This window comes from Anarhichas minor, unplaced genomic scaffold (assembly GCF_050575085.1).
Source record: "Anarhichas minor isolate MPS153535 unplaced genomic scaffold, ASM5057508v1 ptg000023l, whole genome shotgun sequence".
Classification (NCBI taxonomy): domain Eukaryota; kingdom Metazoa; phylum Chordata; class Actinopteri; order Perciformes; family Anarhichadidae; genus Anarhichas; species Anarhichas minor.
The window spans coordinates 3,743,345-3,764,575 of record NW_027466469.1 but is presented as its reverse complement, the minus strand read 5'-3'; the positions used below and the strand labels follow the sequence as shown (position 1 = coordinate 3,764,575).

General features: G+C 41.0%; 1 protein-coding gene across 1 annotated transcript in view; it reads right to left on the bottom strand.

The window, feature by feature from the left end:
• The window catches only part of LOC142955344 (integrin alpha-5-like), a 45,243-nt gene extending 32,513 nt beyond the window's left edge, over window positions 1-12,730 (bottom strand). The window contains exons 1-4 of the mRNA XM_076096838.1: window positions 12,519-12,730; window positions 4,403-4,527; window positions 1,830-1,930; window positions 165-288 (exon numbers count right to left, since the gene is read on the bottom strand). Of these exons, the coding sequence (XP_075952953.1) occupies window positions 165-288; window positions 1,830-1,930; window positions 4,403-4,527; window positions 12,519-12,730 (562 nt within the window). The remainder of the gene's footprint in view (window positions 1-164; window positions 289-1,829; window positions 1,931-4,402; window positions 4,528-12,518) is intronic.
• Window positions 12,731-21,231: the final 8,501 nt, after the last annotated feature.

Sequence of the window (21,231 nt, the reverse complement as noted above, 5' to 3'; positions counted from 1 at the left end):
GTTCAACACAGGCATATGTGAGCTGCACTCCAGTCTTCCCTCGTAGCTATTTTCAACAAACAAAGGTCTGAGAAACCCACATAGTTATCAGCTATCTGGTGAACATAGTCGAGTATCAGTCACGTAAACACCACCGGCGGTTGGCTGTCATTGCAGCTGCTCACCTGTCCGGCAGGGGGCGTACTCCACAAACGTTTTGAGACCATCTACAGAAAGGTAGCAGGTTCCTGTGACGTCGGCGAAGGGTGCGTCATGTTCGGTCCTCCAGTAATACCTGGGAGCACAAGCCTGGCAAGAACAATGAGACGGCTCAGTGACAAAAGGACATGACCGTATTTTCTAGTTGAGAAGTTATTAATTAACCCTTCCATTAGCCAACTAGACTTTGTGGGAAATAGGTTGTTAGAAATAGCATTGCTTGGGAGTGCTTCGAATGTTTCCTATACTTTTAAGCAGCAGCTGTGTGCTGCTCTGTGTTACATTTACAGGAATGTATTCAATGTCATTTGCTGTACTCATGGTTAAGTGCTCATTTTGTAACCCTTCGTCTTTGTAAAAGTGAAGCATATTGTTTGAAAATACTTGCAATAATCGGAAACCATCAAATTGTGTTAGCATCCGAGGAAAGATTATCGCACTGGCACCAATGAGTCTACCCTACAAGAACAATACTGTTCCTTTATCTCAATGTCTTCTACATTATCAACTATCAATTATCAACAGCTGAGATTGATTACGTTTTGCCTGGACCCTGTCATTTTTTGCTGTGTTAGCATCCAGCTAAATTAGCGTTACGCATTCAGCGTTCTTCAATCTCGGAACCCATTGGCTGTCGGTCTGACGCCGGCCAATATTTCTGGGGTTCTGGCGAAGACAGCAGATATCCAGATAACAGACTTCCTCTTGTGCCGGTAATTGTTTACAGTCGGATTAGCGACATGACCCGCGAAAATCAAGCATAGCGCCAGGATTTCAATTTTGGATGGGCCAAAGTAATTTTGGCTGGGCCATTTTATTACAGAAGTTAAAACTAGTTACCCTTCCTTTGATGGTTTCCAACTGGTAGGCTCGCTAAAACAGAAATGACTGACATTGGTGCTGGAAGGGGACTAGCGCATCTGGTTGATTATGACACTTTAATATTTTTCTAAAACATTTTCAATGCAGAGATAGTTTATTATTACAAACGTTTTATGCCTTTATTGTTCATTTAATCTCATTCTACTTATCAAAAATGCCAAACTCATGCACGTGAGGCCCACCCACAATGCCTCTGCTGGCGTAAATTAAGTTTGAGTTGAGAGATGAAGTCAACCACCAGATTGTTTCACAACTGGCAATTAGCCAAGGTAAGATTGTCAGACGATAAGTGGTGAGTTCCAAGATTGCATTTTTACCAATGTGTACCGCCTCTTTTGCTCTTCATACAAACTTTTACTCAGTATGCAACCAAAGCCCACTCAAATCTGATTGCTCAATACTACTTGGAGTACAAATGGAAACCAGAACGCTTCAGATACCTAAATTTTGGCCTCTTGCCTACAGATTCAGCATTCATATGCAGATAGATTTTTTAATACCAAAGCTTATGGTGAAAGAGTCGTCAGATTGTTGGTTGAGTTTACTTGTTTTCTGCATGGGACTCAGTGTTAGAAATGTTCGGAAACGTGGACATTAAGCAACCCCACATCGAGTCCCAAAAGACCATATTTAAAAAATCCCTGCTCGCGCACCAACAATAAAACTTTATTGATTAAACAAACAATTGTTTGCATAGCATATCATCCCACAGTATCCAAACAGAACAACCAACCCTGACCCGCTCTTACCAGGATGCTGTTGCCATGGGAACGCACTGTAGCTCCAAACCACTGATGGGACTTGAACTCGACCTGAGTGTTCACGCCATTTATGTAAAAATATCGATCCCCTAGAAGAACATAGAGAGAAAAAACATATTTTAGGGCCTATTTACACAGAGTTGTACACAGCTCTTTCCATGAGTGAATAACTTATCGCTGCTACACTTTCCTCAATGTCAGGAGTTGCTGTTTTAACTAAGTCAAAGATTCCCCTGTCATCAGTGGTTGATATCTGTGCTGTCAGGGCTTCGTTTGAAAGAGCTCCCTCACATGTTCTTGGCTTTTTACATGGATATTTTATGGCCTTGCTCCCGGGGTCTGCAGTCTTAATCCATCCTCCATGCTATGGCAGACATCAAACAGCTCAAAGAGACTTGGACCTTGTTGTTACTGTAACCCAAACGGCTGTACTTCATTGTCAGGACCTGTTTTAAGAAGAGGCCCAGGCAGCGAGAAGGCAAGGAATAGTGATGAGGGATGGGATGGTGGAGTGCTAGAGGTGTGTGTGTGTGTGTGATATGTGTGTGTGTGTGTGGTTTCCTGCCAAATGTTTTACTTTGAAGCCTCAGCAGCATTACATCTCCATGATTTGTTTGCTTTCAACATTAATTCATCAATTCATTTGGCAAAATTGAAAGTAATATTTCTTCTTAAACTGCTATTCCTGGTTCATAAAACGTTAGGTGAGCCAGGTTGCCTTTATGTCCTATGGAACAACGTAAAAACAAGTTCCAGGCTTTGAAATACTGTTCACATCCTTATCCAAGTACAAAATTAAAGTATCTGATGTTGGGGTTTGCTGTCAGATGCTAATTTCTTCGACATGCATGATTTTGTCACACCTACAGGGAAAAAACTTGCCATTCAGCATACTTGAAAAGTAATTTTACAAAACCTGACACCTTAACTCTTAAATATGCCTGCAACTGTGTAAGTTTCACTGTGGTATATTTTCTGATATATGTGCCTGCTGTCTGTAGCAGAGTGGTGACATTAAACTCTCCTGGCTGCAACCCAGTGCCTGTTTATTAATGGAGTCTGGGCTGTGTCCTCAAACACACCATGAATCTAACTTGGATGGATTACTGTAACGGGCCTACCGAGCAGAGGCCCAGGGGCTCAAAGTGTCAGGGCCACCCTTAGCTTTCACCTGCAAAATGTCACAGAGACACATACCAGCCAAGAAGAGACTCAAAATAAACCACAAGGAAATTTAAAACAATATCAAACAAAAAGATGCAAAGCAACTGCAAAAAGGGGCAAAACAACAAAAAAGAGACACAAAATGACCACCAAGACACAACACAACTACAAAGAGACAAAACAACAACAAAGATACACCAAATGGCCACAAAGTCACAACATAACTACAAAGAAACACAAAACAACTACAAAGAGCCAGAACAACTGTAAGCAGGCACATAATGCCCACAAAGAGACACAAAGAGACACAAAATGATCACAAAGAAACATAAAACAACTTCAAAGAGACACAAAACAACTACAGAGACACAAAATGACCATAAAGAAACATGAAACAACTTCAAAGAGACACAAAACAACTACAGAGACACAAAATGACAACAAAAAGAGACTTAACAGATATAAGTAGGAGAGATGTTGGGTCTTCTAGCACATCTGTGCCCAACAGCCCATTGTCTCTTAATCTACCCATGACTACTGGATGTAAATGCAGGTGTTTGTAGACCTATGGTATGTGTGAACATAAGTGTGGTTTTGAATGTTTTTTCTACTCTGTCTCGTGTTTCAGAGGCTGTCTGCAGAGCCCATTGTTTAACAGTATGTAGGTGTGTATTTATGTACGCAGAGTTTGCTCTCAGTCAGTGTAAACCGCCACTCGATATCAGCATTCAAGAGCGTACGATAAGTTAGACCCTGTGATCCTCAAACGGTGGTCCTTATCGCTTCCTGCATTTCTGATGGAGGTGATTATTTTTCTGGCAGAGCTGGGGGCAGCCCCAGTCCTCTGGGGTCCTTGTCCCCGTAACGACTCTGCCCTAATTAAAGAGAGCTCACAACACTGGGCCCCAGTCCAGCAGGAAATCAAGGCTCTGTGAAAACACTGCAAAACACAGCCCAAGTCCCAGAACGGAGACCTTAGTGAGGGTGAGTGAGCGTGGAGGAAAGCCTCAGTCACCATTAATACATCGGAGAGAGTTAAAGGCTGGTTTCAATGAAAACAGAAAAGCGGATTAGGAGCCGTAAGATGGCAGGGAGCCAACCCTCAAGGTCATGCCCAACGGGATGCAACCTATACCTTCTCTCAGTCACTTTTATGGCTGGTTAGAGACAGCTGAGGGATCACTACTTAGTCCTGTCTCAACTGTTTAACAGTGCCATTGGGGAAAGTGACATTTTTATATCCTGGAACAATGTGAGTTACCAACTACTGCTGTGATTCACGATGTGGAGAAAATTTCTCTCCCTTGGAATTTGAATATTGAGCTCGATTTTTCAGAGGTCACATTTGTATCTGCAAAGAGGCCGGCCGTCAATTTAGATTTAACAAGACACCCTACCTTGCTTGTCAAAGTTGATCACGCTGCAGTTAGCTTGGCTCCAGGGGCACAAGAACACAGCTCCTCCTTCAGTGACGTCGGGTTGGCTGGTGTTGGCTTTCGGGGCGCCGATCAAAACACTGATACTAGACAGCAGAGAGGAAAACAAAATCTTAAATTGTGGTGACGGACTGTGTCCAGGAAAAGTCCAAGGTTACACCAAGAAACATCTGTTATGATTTATGATCATAAGCATTTAACTGGTCTTGTGAAATCAAGTTGTGTCATACACACAGCTGATGTAACAAGTATGAATCTGGACATACTTAAAAAAAATTGCACCCCATCTCCTGGCTGTAGCTTCATATTTACAGTGCAGACATAAGACTGGTATCAATATTGTCATCTAACACTTAAAAAGAAAGCAAAGGAGTGTATTTCCCAAAATGTCTAACTATTTCTTTCATCACAGGACTGGGCAATATAGAGATATTTCATGGATATTGTGGATTTATGTATCGGATTGTATCGTATCGTATCTGGGAATAGAAATCGTCTTCGATTTTGATATGGTAATATTGCGTAAGTGTTGTTTTAAAGGATAACAAAAAACAGTAAAGTGATAACAAAAAAGAGACACCAAATGACCACAAAGTCACAACATAACTACAAAGAAACACAAAACAACTACAAAGAGCCAAAAAAAAACAAAGAGACACAAGCCAACTACAAAGAGACACACAACAACAACAATATCAGAGACAAGAAACAACTACAAAGAGCCAAAACAATACAACGTTAGCTGTTCTATTAATTGCCCACTTAGTTATCGTATCCACATTACTAATATTTGTTTATCAACAGTCTCATTGTGTAAGTGAGATTGGTCAAATGTACAATATTGCCGCAAGATCGTTATCGAGGTATTTGATCAAAAATAACGTGATGTGTGATTTTCTCCATATCGCCAAGCCCATTTGATCAGAACGAAAATCATGACAGAGAGGACACCAAATTATGTTGGCCTGAAGAGAAAGCAAACTACGAAGACAGTTGAGAAGTAGTATTACCATAAATAAGTGGTACCAAGGCTGACTTCTCCTTTAGCAATCCCTGCTCCAGTTTATGGGGCCTTATATGGTAGAGCGCTACTGTTTCATATACGTACAAAGATCAGTTTACAGCTAATGCCTCAGTGGCTGTATTTCTGCAGATCCCTATCATTATCGCTGCCTTGGAGGTTTTTTAATGTTAGATACAAGATAAAACACTATGTCCAGCATTGCTGCCCGGAAGTTTGAACATCTGTCTATGATCAACAATGCTTACATAGTGTTCACATATTGTCACATCAAGTTGAGCCAAAGCTCTGCAACCTCAGCATGAGGTCAAAGTCTGCATTGCAATCCTTTTTTCATGAAGCCGAGTAAAGATTTCTTCAGTAGCAAAGACAGTTTTCAATACAAATGTAAATCTATGCAGAAAAGAAGGTCAGGAATTAACTTGCACCAATGGGGTTTTCTTTGAAGATGACCTTTGAAAGCTTTGTAAGCGCTGTAGATTTCAAACCTGCATCCATTAGCGTAACAAGTTGTAAAAACAACACTGACATAGTTTCACCTCATGAATTTTATACAACAGATGTTCACCAGCTAGTCTCTGACTGTGTTTGTCTGCTGTTTGGTGCAGAGCAGGTAGTGTACAGGGGACTGATCAGGTCTCGTTTACAACCAGCTGTCCACTGCTGCTGGAAACAATGCTGACACGAGCTGTGAGAGTGAACCAAAAGAGGGGATTTGTGGGCCGTAAAACCAAAACATTAAGCTGAAAGACGCTAACGGGGACTGCAGAACCGGCTAATACGGATGTGTCACTTTCAACCCCTTTTACAACATGAGTAGTTATCTAATTCTAGTTTAATATTGACTAGAGCAGCTTTAAAGAGGTGGGGTTGCATGAGGTACTTATCCATAGTCCATATTCAGTGTATTACCTACAGTAGATGGCGGTCAGCAAGCCCCCAGTTTGGAGAAACAGACAGGAGTACAAGCACAGACGATAAGCGATATACTGTTGTGGGTGCGGGTGGCAGTGAAACTTATTATTTACGCCTATAGAAAGGCTTAAAATAATCAATATCAGTTTAAGTGCATGCTATATTTAAAATATTTTCACCTCTTTACCTTGCCGTCAGACGGCCCTTTCCAACGGGGAACTGAAGCCATTGTCTATGTTCTCTTCAAAGCCACCAGACTCCTTTGAAAAATAATTGTATTTTTACATCGCTAAACACGGGAGTCGCTGGTCAACCGCTGCCTCGATCGGTGAGTTTGTTTGTGTTATTGTGGGACTTTGGTGTTTGAAAGGGTTATTTTTGAAACACTAAAGTCACAGAATAACACAAATGAGCGATCAAGGCAGCGGTGGACCAGTCTAGGTTTTTTTAGGTGTATGAAATATGTTCTGGAGCTGCCCCCGTCTACAGCTGTACATTGCTTTGCTCCTGTGCTCGTACTCCTGTCTGTTTCTCCAAACTGGGGGAGTCATCCACTGTAAGTATTACACTGAATATGGATGAAGTACCTCATACAACCCCACTTCAAAACATCCAAACTATCCCTTTAAAGTTAGCTTGCTCCAACTTTTCTGCATTGCAACAATTACAACAGTTGGCGACATGATTACGAATAATAGTGTGACAACATAAAACTTGAGAAGTAGTGCAAATAGTATAGCTCTTTTTATAGCATACTGAATACAATCATTCATTGGAACTCCTTGTTTGGCTGTTTTTTTTGTTTAGTTGGCCAGACAAAGATGTGATGATTTTATTGTTATTTTTGGTAATAAAGCCAAATTTATGGTGAGTGTGTGTGTATATACGTGTGTTACAAATCAGCTTTCAAGGTTTTCAGACAGCCCTGCTGAAAAAAAAGTCCTGGCCCAGAGCGAATGGCACAACTTGAGACTTTGGTGACTGATGACATTAGCAGAGATCAGACCGACTCTGTACTTCCCCCCCATCCCCCCGAAATGTCTGGAGAGCACAAGAGGAATATGTACATGGCTGGATAAGCTTTCCTTGTAAACCACTCACTCCACGGCCACTTAGCCGACCAGGGTGCAGGCTTTCAGTGGCCTTCTCTTACAAAGATCCGTGACTACCACCCCACCACCCCTGTGATCTCTGCACGTGTTGAGTTGAAAGAGTCAATTAAAAGCACTTGTAACGGAAACTTAACAGCCAACAATAGCCTCCTCGACAACATGATGTGAATCAGGATCGGGATGATGTATTTTATCTTTTATCAAATTTTCTCTAAAATACAGAATAGTTATACCCTTTCAGACCTCTTAAGGTATTTCAACATCTGGCCGGGGACAACAGATGGAAATTAGCCTCTCTGGCTAACTCTGGCTCACTTACAGTGCAACTGTTGATTGGTGTGCATTGTCCCTGAAAAATAAATGAATAAATAAATGAAACAATGGCTTTAGCTGAATTTCTCAAACCTCATATTAAGCATATTGCTTCAATTTAAGGGGCACATAATACTGATATGACCTTTCAGTACATTCAGTAATGAATGTCCATGGAGCCATCAGAGCCCCTGTATCTAAGCTAACACAGTTCAGGTTTCTCAAGATGTTATCTGGCTTGCTATAATAAACAGGATATGATGCTTGTATGAGCCAGAAACCCCAACCCGAATATCAGCTTTGTTTGGTTTGCATGTAAATACATTCATTACACTCATACGTACACTCAATTAGTGTGATTTCTTAATAGTGTTTTAGTCAAATGTGCACTTTTGGCTTAACTTACATTAAAACTGTGCTATAATATAAACTGGACAAAAATATCCACTGTTCTAGACATTTGCTTAATTGACCAAATGAAATCTGGTTCTATTACTAATATAATAACTGGATCAAGATACTCTTGAAATTTAGGAGTAAAACCAGACACATGCATTGACTGTGACTGGCTGTGCAGTAAAATTGTGCAGGTAACATTTGGTGGCCTTTAAATGTAGAGCTCACAGACAGGTTGCTAAACATAAAGAGGTTCACTGACATCAGGTCGCAGGATTTCAACATCTGCATCCCATTTTTATGCTACAGACTAATTCTATAGATGTATGTTGTGGGTCTGTGGTGTGTTTACAAGGAGAAAGTGACAAAATCAAGTACACTCAAACAAGACTAAGAGTTTGTAGACATGCTAACAGCTCTGAGAGGCTGGGCATAAGCACAGCTAAATGCCCATATCTGCATGTTAACATGCCCACAATGACATCGCTAGCATGGGAAGGTTTAGTCAAGACACCAGGAAGAGCGTTGGGCTTTAAAGGTGACTTTACATAGTGGCCAAACCATGGAAATACACCGTCCAGGTCCGTCACATGATGCCATTGGGCCCAAAAATACTTTTTCCCATAGACTTACATTGGGAAAGAGACGTCTGTTACTCAGCGGATACATTTTTTTGAAAGTTAATTAACTTCCCAGCACTAACACTTGCATAGTGGGTATTGAAATCATTAAGTCCTAAACGTTTTACAATAGACTAATAGCCAAATCCAGAGTTATTTTCCTTCCCCATTGATGTAATGATCCCGAGCCCGAGTGGCGGGGTTAACGGTAACGCTAGTGCGCTTGCTCTATGGGCCCATAGATGCAGAAAACAAGAGGGTAACTTTATCTGAATTTTATACCCAGAAGTCAAACCTTTTTTTTTTTTGCCACATCCAGTTATCTTTATACATGTGTTTAGCAGGTATATGTTCCCCATCATAGCTTAGCGTGTTAGCACACTAACATTTATGAATTTGCTCTAAACAGGCACAGGTGAAGCTGGCGGGAATGTCATTAGTTTTGGAAGGTATTTGGTCCTAAACCAAAGTATTGGAGAAACTTTTTACCTGATGGTGGCGCTAGAGGAAAAGTCACCAAAGTGAGTAGGATACAACCTGAGGGGGACATAAATAATCCAGTCTTGACCAAAGCGGTGGATTTAGCCAAAATGACATGGCCAAAGAGCCATAAAGCCAGTTTACTCTTGATGTACAATATTGAACCATCCCTTCCAACTCACTTGATGCATGCCTTGTCAACCAGACTTATTGACTGGATATGTGTGCTGAGGCAGTGAAAACAGAGATGGCATGGTGTGCAACAGGAGCAACTCTCAACAAGGCTCCCTACAGCCAAACAGTGTAGTAATTGTCCGAGTGCATGACAACCAGCAGAAACCATCCCATCAGCAGGAAAAATAACATCCAACTCATTCAGGAAGAAATCCTTTTTCCCGCCGCGTGGTTTACCCACCACAGAACAAAAAACGCTAGATTCACATGACGATGTTCAACCCTAGTTGTAAACCGTCAAAATGCATGACTTTGGTCAGAAACAAAATGTTGTATTGTTCGGTTTGAGCAACACTACTGGAGGCATAAGGGGGGGCTTAGTCTGAACAAATTGGTCTAAATCAACATGTCAGTAACAACATGCCCTCTAACTGCCAGAAGCTTAGTTAAGCAAACTGAGAGAGTCTTAACCAATTTCCTCACAGGAAAATATCTACATTCATTAAAACCAACATTGATGTTACTCTGTGAGCCCTCGAGGATGTTAATGAGGGATAGTGGTGGAAGAAGTACTGATTAAAAGTAGCAATGAAGACATAAAAGTGAAAAGTAAAAGTCCTGCATTCAAAAATGTATCAAAAAATATTTCAAGTACCAAATGTTAAAGGACCAATTATGCAGAAAAATGTGTGTTATTGGATTACACTTATTGATACAGTCATGTGTTCGTCACTTTAATGTTGCAGCTGGTAAAGGTGAGGCTAATTTAGCGTAGAGTAGCTTGTGAATTTACCATATCTTAACCAATCGGCAAAGTCATTAGTAACTAAAGTTATCAAGTATGTTTAGTGGAGTAAAAAATACAATATTTGATAAGACAGCTGATAAAGTGTAGTTATATGGAAAAGATCTGAGCATATTTTTGCAGGTTATCATAAGCTGACAATAGCCGATACACTAGATTTATGTCATCATCTCAGAAGGGCTTTCAGGTGATGTAAAACATCCTACAGAGGTCCTCAGCTCTTCAGCTACAGCAGATGTGAACAGCTGGTTGAGAGGGTGTTCTGGCTGGACGAGCCAGAAATGTATTACAACTGTCTCAACAGGCGTAAATACACTGAAAGTAATCAATCAGGTTGATCTATGTTTCAATCTGCTTGTTAGACGGTTAACTCTAGAGCTACTGTAGTAAAGCAGGAGGCTATGTGGTCAGCTAGCCATCAATGTCTTCAAGACGGGCAAAAAAAAAGAGTTCATTTTAGTACCATGGAAGAAAAATACTTCTTTAACTATCAAAATTATGAAGAAAATTAGTTGTTTTAAGTCCAGGTGACACTGCGCCTAACTACTCCATTACACAAGCATTTACGGCTAACGTTACTTTCTGCTTCAGAAAAATAAAAATATTTGATAAGCTTCTCTCTTTACTGGAGCAACGTTTAAAATTGCAGTCAATTTAAAATATAAATACTTAAGTAAAGTACCTGTATTTCTAAATGACTTACATTACTTGGTGTATCTACATCTGCTTTATGCTAACAGTTAACTGTGGTTGCAGGTTAGCATTACTGGTGGCTGTCTGCTATTTAGCTCGCTAGCTAGCTAACAGTTTGTCGAGTTTAAAGTAAGAATATAGTAATTGCTAAACAACAGCCACTTAGGCAACAAGTGGCACTTATGGGATGATGATGAATAGCAAAACATAGCGTAACAGTAAGTATGAGTAGCGAAGAGTAGTAAAATTAGCAAACAGTCTCACAGAAATATATATCTAAAGTTTGCTAACATAAGCTACCGAAAGCTTCTTATCTGACCAACACTGTAAGAGTAAAACCCATGAGTATCGCTTTAACTAGAACGTTTATGTACAGACGGATGAAAAAATATCAACTTCCGTGTAAAAATGTTAAATAATAGATTGTCACGCCATATATTTATATATATAGCCATATATTTATATATAGCCATACATTTATATATAGCCATACATTTTTTGTAAATTCAGATGCATCGCTCTGACTTGAATGTAATGGCAACACACGAGAGGCACAGAATGACAATGTATAGCCAATTAGCCTAACGGGGAACCATAAAGCATCGTCCACGGTCAGATGAGAGCTACATCACACTTCATTCATATCCAAGTCACTTTTGGATTATGACGTGTGCGTGTGTTCCACACCAGAGCCCACAGGAGAGTTTTCTCAATGAGCCAAAACAGGTGACGGTATAGCCTGCAGGCTGTGTGTGAAGGAAGAAGAACATGTCTGATCTTTGACTTTATCTCACTCGACAGCTCCTCATCTGTCAACAGAACAAACAAAACAGCAGGAAACCCACAAGTGTCCCTTTAGTAGATGTTCAGAGGAGGATTAGCATGTCTTACTTTGCTGTGGGTTAACCCCCTCCTCTCTGAATCAAACACAGACTTGTATGTCTGTTTCCAATCACACAAGTGGGCTGGAATCCAGTGTGTGTGTGTGTGTGTGTGTGTGTGTGAGAGAGAGAGAGAGAGAGAGAGAGAGAGAGAGAGAGAGAGAGAGAGAGATGTATGCCTAGAGAGGCATTTAACTTTGTACCCTAACATTTCCATTTCACCATAAAATATATTCAATAGACTAATGTCTAACTTTGTTACTCTAAATGTTGTATTTTGTTTTGTTTTGTAATGTATAGTAGGTAAAATGTATTTGTTTTTAAATGAGGCTGCTACATTTATGTTAGTTCATACACATTAAAAACCTGCAAGTTTTATAGGAATGGGCTATTATAAGAATACACTGATATTGTACAATATAAAAATATGAAGTATGTCTGCAGAAATTACTCTTTAGAAGCACAGACGCACAACTAAAATATTGTAAATAGAGAGGTAAGAGACCACGAAGAGTCCAGTTAATCCCTCAGTCATATATTCCCTACAGTGACATTATACAGGCTATAATAAACCAGTGATTTTGAACTGTACACAATGCTGCAAACTTTCTCCCGCTGTCCTGCCAAAGTGGCAGCAACCTCTGCGATGCTGCATCGACGGCTTTCACCTGGATGAGTTGCCGAAGAACTCCACCGAATAGCCGAAATAACTCCCCTGCGGTCCGGTGAAAACGACGCGTCTCTCCGTGTCCAAGTTAAAAGCGGCGCACAGCTGCGCCAGAACCACCACCGCCGCCGCAGCTACAGGTCCGACCGACACCGAGCGACGACAGCGGTTTCCCCACGACCGGGTAGGTGAAAGTGCAGGAACGGTGCCCATCTCTTCTTTTGCGCGTCTCCTCTTTCATCGAATGGCCGAAGCGCAAAACGCATCATCCGTGCTGCTCCTTTAATGTATGGTGATCATAAACTGGTGTCCTGAATATTAAATCCAACCCCCTACTTTCAGCTCCAGCGACAGGTCCGGTGTGTTGATCCAGAGTGCATAAGTGAAATGTAAAGGAAGGCTAGACAGAGGGGGAGAGAGGGAGAGGGAGGGAGAGGGGGGGGTGGGTGGGTGGTTGCAACCTCATTTGGGGTGGAGCTTTAAATATTACCAGGCAGTCTGGTCCCCAAAGAAACAAGACTACGGTACACGCTGTAAAAACCCAAGACACAACTCCAGTCTTTTATTAGACTGATGTCAGAGACGGGAATTACAAAAACAAAAAAAATCATCATCAAGTCCTATAATAAACACATTGTAAATGATTATGGGATTACCATTTATGCAAGATTGTTGTGATTTTTTATTTTCTTTAAATTTACAGCCCAATGTGAACGATGGTTGCCAGTTCCGGTGCTTTATTTAGTGGGACACTAAATAGAACCGAGCTGAAAACATCTGGGGCCGGAAACTACACTTCCGTAGTTATTTTAACCCAAACGACAACCTTTTCCTAAACCTAACCAAGTAGTTTTGTTGCCTAAACCTAACTGAGTTGTTTCCTGTGAAGACGGAAGTTTATTTTGACCGTATGTAACAAGCGTAAACTGACACGTGTTGCTGGCTTCCGAAAGAGGAGTGTATCATGTCATATCATGTCATATCATATCATGATATCATACGAACCGTATGAGGATGCGTTGCTCTATGTTACCTGAAGGCCACCATAGTTCTCAACTAACAGCGGTAAGAGTACCAAGTGTTGCAATATTCAACCGATCCACTAGATGCCCCCAAATCCTACACACTTGCCCTTTAATGGCATCTTTTACATGCCCAGTCCGTCCGGTGTAAGTAGAATGAGAAGGAGTTAGTTGTGAAAGCAGAGAAGTGATAATTGTGAACAAATCAGCCATATCTTGAAAACACTAGAAATCATCTCAGTGTGCTGCTCGCTGTCAGAAAGTTGCGGTTATGTTCTAACATACTCTACAAGTCTGGACAGAATTCAGTGTGACTAAACCTGGAAAGCCCACAGACATCCATCTTCAGCTCTGTCTCTCGTCACTTTGCTGGAACTGAACTTGCAGCCATGGCAGATTGACAGGCAGGCGAGCATACAATACGTGATTATGTGTAGGTCTCCTCGTGGTTATATGTGTGTGTGTAGTTTGTAAAGTCCCACATTTAAAGAGCGGTGAGTGAAGATTCTGCTTTACCTGCCAAAGGCAACAGGAACTTGGACAAAGAGAGTTTTCTCTCCGTAAAAAACAGATTTCCACACGGCAGTAAACTTCGCCTGTAGCGACTGATAATGCAACAGTTGGTTCCCCTCGTAAATTAACAAATTCCAGCTGATTCAACTTAGAATGAATTGAACTTGAATCAATAAGCTTAGCGTTCCTTAGTTGTTACACAAAGACTATTAGTTAGCATATGCAATATAGTTTGCCTAGGATTTACCTCTGACTAAAAAGGATCAAGCAGTCTGTGACCTTTATTGATCTCTGTTGGCATGAAGTATGAACTGCAAACTGCCGTGCCTCAACACTGAACAACCGTTCTGTTCAAGTTCCATTTTTCATGGAAGATAAGAAAACCAAAATAAACACTATACTTGTTATATAAAGTACATGCAATTTAAAGCTGCACTGATCATTTTTTATATTAATAGTTCAAGTGGCTATATGTAATGTGAAAGTTGTCACTAATAGTTACAAACCCACAGAAGGATTATCACCCAGAGTGTTTCAGTATCTTTTTTCTTATTGGTTTGGTTTTACAGACCGCATCTTTGCTGTTTTTGTTCACCATGGGCTTCATTTGTCCCGGAATCCTGTCGGAACAGGATTCCGGGACCTGTGTTCTGGCACCTTTTTGTGCCGATCCGGTTGCTCTCTTGGTATGAAAACAAAAACAGTAACAGCTAAGCAAGTGGGCGTTTGTGCTGTGAAATGGTGAAATGAGTATGGCTAAATTAGGGGGTGCACTTGTAGATGTGGCGCTGTCCATAATACTGGAGCAGAAAAAATTGATTAACAATGAAATTCCTATACAAGAAAATTGTATCATCTAATATTTTCCTCCTGGATTACGTTTGCTTTTGACGTACCATAAAGACCTTTCTAATCATAGTCTGCAGAACTCCATACAGGGAAAAGTTTGGGGTGGGCCAAACACTGGACTTTCACCCAGGAGACTGCTGTTTGTGTCCCATGTGAAACAAAAACATCAGCGTTTGACTGATTTGTATTTACGTACACATTTACTTTAACATTCTCGTACCAAACCAGGATTTTACCAGAGCTAACCAAGTAGTTTTGTTGCCTAAACATGAATACGTACTATTGTTGCGTTTCTGTTTTGTTTGCTTCTTCAAATCACAAATTTAACCACATGACAGCATGGCCTGAACAGTACCCTTTCTGCGGTACAGTACCCTTTCTGCGGTGGAGTTAGCTGCTAAACGTCTAGATATTCTCTCTTGGTAGTTGGTGGAGACCAAAACAGAGATAAACAAGAGAGTGAATATTGGACTTGCTGCATGCCAACACCTTCCTTTTTGAGGTGTTAATATGTTAGTGTTTTGTTCTACTGTCTCCAGAGGCCAAAAAAATAATGCAACTTCAAAGCGAATGTACTACAACGTGCAAAAATAGAATAAAATAAATAATTTGTACATGTCAATAGTCTTATAAAAAAATTACTTTTGGTCCTTTCTGGCTATAGTTTTCAATATTGCAACATCACTGTAACTTTAAAACAACCAAAGTAGCCACAAGCTACAGCAATACATATTTCTATGTCACTCACCCTTTACTGAACTTTTGAGCCTTATGTCCCAACGTCCTGAAATATGTCAAGTTACGGTAGCAATACCCCATCCAATCTTCACTTTCCTATGATATCAAAACCCTGGCTGTGCATATTTAAACTTACTTATCGGATAAAAACACTTTCCCCCGGTCCAAATCAAGCATCCGTTTTGTTTTTGTTATTTTATCTTGATGGGATTTAGGGTTTGAAATTGGTAATGGAGACTCAGCTCAGAGGAAGTTTCAGTTTTGACTGGAATGAACGACACCTGTAACCTCACAGAGGGTCAAACACTGGAGCCAAACACGAAGCCTCTGCAGCGAACACTGGCCCGCAAACCAGAGGCAGTAATCACGATAAAGAAAGATCAAGCAGATTCTGAGGGGAATCGATTGCTGTCTGATGAATGGACTCTTTGCCTCAGTGTGGACTGTAGTTGTTTTACTTCACTTTCAAAGACAGAAAAAACAAAAAGAGGAAAACAGTGAACGCGGGTGACCCTTACTGATTTGGCTCAAGACTGTGGAAAAAGGAGTGCGCTGAAGCTGCAAGAGCTCAAAGAGCTGCTGAGGTAGTTACATCTGCAGGCTAATTGAAAAAGCCTGAGAAAAGAAGCACGCCGGAACACCTATTTCAGTGTGTCTGCCATTATTTTGCTACGCGGAAGCTTGTTAAGTATAAATGTTTTTTTTCAACTAGCCAGCCATGTGCGGGGATTTTATTTATGTCTTTTCGCAGCCATAATTACCTCCCAACCCCCCCTTACACACACACACACACACACACACACACACACACACACACACACACACACGACTGTCTGCTCTATGTCAGAGTATAGGTGATAAGAGACATAACACACACTTACGAGGAGTGTCTGTGTGTTGCCTCGAGCACTGAATGATGGAGAAAAGGGCACTCTCCCTTCTGCGCACGTACGTGTACAACGCCACCTACACACACATACGGGAAGCAGCAGGATTACCACAATAAAAACAACATGGCTGCTAATGTGTGCCTCCAGAGGTTCAGATACCTAGGGTCATGACTTTATTATGTTCGCTAAGACCGGTAAGAGATCAGTGTCACTGGATTACAAAACTTGTGTTTCTTTATTTTAAGTATGTTAAGTCCAGATAGTTTACATCCATGTTTGCTAGCTTGCAGTCTCTTTCTTCCCTGTCTTTCTGGCTCATTGCTGCATTCCTCGGCACGTTGCCGCCGCCTATGAATCAGAGGTAGACTGTCAAACCGTTGCACCAGATAAACAAAATGGGGACCCTTTCATAGAAAAGCATCTCAACGAGAGTTCAAAAACACTCAACCCTAAAGGTGTAATGTGTAAGATCTGGCCCGAATTTTTGTTAAAAATATATAAAAAAATGTACGAACAATATCAACAGAATGTGAAGAAGAATGTCAAAGTCTATGTATTGAGTTTCAAAGACACAAGCATGCTAGCCAGCTAGCTCCGGCCCGTCCCATCTTGTAATACCACGTGTTCCACGAGAGGCGACCAGTCTGTCCCCGGTCCAACATGAGAGGTCGAAGGAGGAAACGAGAAAAACTTTCGTTTTGTCCTCCCCGCCACCAGGAAACTACTTTGGTACGAGGAGTGCGGGCGGCAGTTAGCGGTTAGCAGTTAGCAAAGTAGTTTCCTTGGGGTGGGGAGGACAAAAACGAAAATGCTCGATGTTTTCTTTTTTGTCACTCACATTCAAACCCATAAACAAACTAACAAGGTGTACACTAGGGCCGCACACATACCCACACACACACAGCGGGATTCTGATTGGATTAGGCCTATTATGTGTTGTACATTTGTTTTTGTACTTATGTTATTATTATAATTATTATTTAGTTTTTTGTATTTGGTTTATTTATTTCTACATTATATAATTGTTTTTTTTCTTCAATTATCATTATTACTATTATTTTATTATAATTCTTACAGCATCGTTACAGCATATATTTATTACTACTGCAACAAACTAACTACGTCTTTCGTCTCTCCACCACACATCCCATATAGACTACTCCTCACTCCACAGACTAACCTGTCCAGGATAAGTTAACACGAAGAACATTGCCTCTCATACAAACATCCAAACATGCACACAGACACATTTCCACACACACTTTACGTAATCCAATCTAGATCTAATCTATACTCCCGGACTCTTATTGTTTCATTACATACCTCATTCTAACTGCTTTATGTTATTTTCTCTCTTTATGTCTGTCTTTTATGTTTTTGTCACAAAATATATTTTATTTTGTCACATTGCTTCACCAATATACAATAAATACCATAGAGGCCCAAGTTAGTGGTACAAACACAGAAGTCTGATTTTACACAGTGTCTTAGGTGCTTTTATGCTATGGTTTTAGTATTTATTCATAATTTTACCTTAACGTATTGTTTTTACCATGATCATTTAATTTAGTTTTGTATTTTGTTGTTTTATCAATTATATATTTATTCAGTTATTTTTTCTTGATTTTGTGTACATTAATCTCATCATCTTCTCTCCATTTCCGTCTTGTTTTCGTCTTGTCATTCATTTGTAAAGCACTTTGAATTGCACTTGTTTCTACGTATTTTTGCCCTTCTATGAGTCGGTAGGTGTTATAACTCATGACTAAATTTAGATTGTATGGACCCAGTTGTAGAAGTGAAATTCTGCCTAATATTTGTTTGGAGCATGTGGCTGCTTCTTAAAGGTTGTACCTTCAAAGACAGCAGAATACACGCACAACGTGCAGGGAGGTGGTGTTGTAGGTTGGACGACTGTTATTAGACTGAAGGACCTTTGATCAAATTCCTGTCCACACGCATCCACCCTACTGGACCTCCACGGTGGAGGTTTTTGTGTTGCTGAGCATGACCTCTGACCTTTCCCTGACCCCTTATCTTCCTTTGGGAAAGAGGGAAAACGAGTATAGTTACAGGAAGACATTCAGATTAAACATTTCCCCAGGGAGTAACTTTCTCATCCATTCATGGTTTTTCACATGACTCATACCAATGTTTCTGCAATCCTTTAGCTTTCTGAAAGCACACGCTCTATGCAGACAGTCAAAGTTTGGGTGGACTTTTCATTTTGCTGAAAATATTCATACATACACAGCAGTATAAGCGTGCATCCTAGAATTGGTAAGATATGCATTTGCGTAAAGCGAAAGTTCTGCTGGGGAGGAATGTAGTTGAAACTCCATAGCCCTCCAGGGGACCTCTTCCGAGTTTATCTATCGTCCGCCACGTCAACACAACGCTACTTCTTAACGGCCCCCCGAGCTAATGCAGCAGTTAGCCCCGTGTAACCTGTGCGCCTGCTCCCCAGAGGAAGCCGCGAGGAAAACTCGCACCGCAAACAAGCAGAGCAGCACGAGACCCGCGGAGACGAAACGCGCCTCGTGCTGGATCAAGGCCCCTCGTTGATAAAGTAACAATGCGTTATATTCACATTGGAGCACAGCCCGGAGCCTTCCACTGTGGCTATCACCTTCCAATATGAACCTCTCGGTGACGGAGCAACTCTATAAATAACACAATCTCAGTTACTGTTGGATTTTTAACAAAAAGGGGAGTCTTGTGTGCGGTTGCCCCTGTCCTGATCTTTCGCTTTATGAAAGATATTCCACTGAGATTCCGTCTACACTAATGTCTGCTCCGTCAATCCCTCAGCTACTGGCACATTTTCACCGCGACAGAAAGAATGAAACCAGATCGTTTTTTTTGTCAAGGAAGTTTGGATCAGAGTATGCTCAGAAAGTAAATGCACCGTAAATACTTGATTTGTCGAGTTGTTTTATTTTAGAAATGTAAAAGCCTCAGCTGCTGCTATCAAACAGTAGCCATGCCGACATCCACCTGAAAAGGCTTCCTGTGAGTTAAAAGAGCTAGTGGTTGTTGTAAACATCTTCAGATTGTGTTCAGGAAAACGTCGCAGAGGACGACGATCATTGGAAAAAAAACAGCTGTGAATCAGAGGTCCTGTAAGTTGTGAATCACTTCCTATCCAGATGTTATTTCATAAGATAATCACACACACACACACACACACACACACACAAAAAAAAAAAAAAACGTAAATTTTGCGACTTTAACTGGTGCTTTGACTCATGCTCATCTTCCAGGAATCCGGGGCGAAGAGAGGAGTCGGGCCAGTATTAAACTAAGTCCCTTTGTCACTGCGGTGATTTCATGAAGCAGGAATGGTGCAGAACGAAGGTTTACTCCAATAAGAGAGACTTTGAAGGAGTCAAGCTGCAGTACATTCTCATCTGGAACAGAAGAGATCCCAGGCACCCTTTGCTCCAACCTTTATTCCTGCCTCCAAGCCATCGACCCCAGCTGTTGCATTAAAGTTACCAATTACCTCACCTTTTCAGGACCTCGTTGATCACCGGAGGTCACGAACAACAACATCACTGGTATAGAGTTGCCTGCACCTTGCTTCCTCAACATTTTCTATGCAGAAATATCCATCAGTGAATGAGAATGTGATGAAAATTTGAGGTTCAAAGGTTCATTCTTAAAAAAATAGCAGCTGGTGGTTTGTTAGTAGTGTTTTTTCTAAAGCACTTTCAATCATATCCCGTTATCTTAGTTCCCTAGTTTTCATGGAATTTGAGATGTTTTTTTTAGCTGGATGAACTTTGACGCTCGATAATCTGCTGATTGAGATCGTGTCACATGATCAGAAGCTGCTGTCGACTGCGCTGAAACAGGTTTGTTTAATCAGCAAATAGCTGTTGGTGGCTCTTACAATGCCCATAGACATTAACGTCTCCCAATCAGCCACACAATGTGAATAGCTAATCTAAGTGCTCGTTTCACAGAAGATACTGAATGTATGTAAAGGGTCAATCTAATCCCTCAATCGAATGGTCCAGAGCAGAAGGCTTAAATTGCAAGCCACATGGCCCAAAGGATGGCAATGACTTTGGTCACCACTGGATGGATTTATACTTGTATAGCGCCTTTCTAGTCTTCTGATTACTCAAAGCACTTTTACAATACGTCATTCACACCAATTTGGGGGTAGGTGTCTTGCCCAAGGACGCACTGACATGGATTAGATGAGCAAGGGATTGAGGGGCGACTCGCTCCAACTTCTGAGCCACAGTCGCCCCAGACAGAAATATCTCAACGCCCACTGGATGGATTGCCGAGAAATTTGGTACAGATGTTTATGGTGCCCAGAGAATGAACTCTTACGACTTTGGTTTATTAGCTGAATTTCCCAGAGGGCCACCATGACTTTCACATTTGTGGTTTTGAATGAATTTATCATCAGACTAAAATTCTAATTCGTCCAGTACTTTGGTTTACAACTAAATAATTGTTAAACCACTGACATTTCCAATTAGCAGATGTTAGCAATAGCATTCCAACATGCTAAAATATGGTGAAGATGGTGGATGTTATACCAGCTTGACGTTAGCCTGTTAGCATTGTCATTCCCATTAAAATCCACGTAGCAGGATGGTCAGAGCTGCGGCCATTATTATGTGTACCATGTAAAACACTTGCGTATAAACCGACTTGCCTGGGATACTATGGCGAGCGTGAA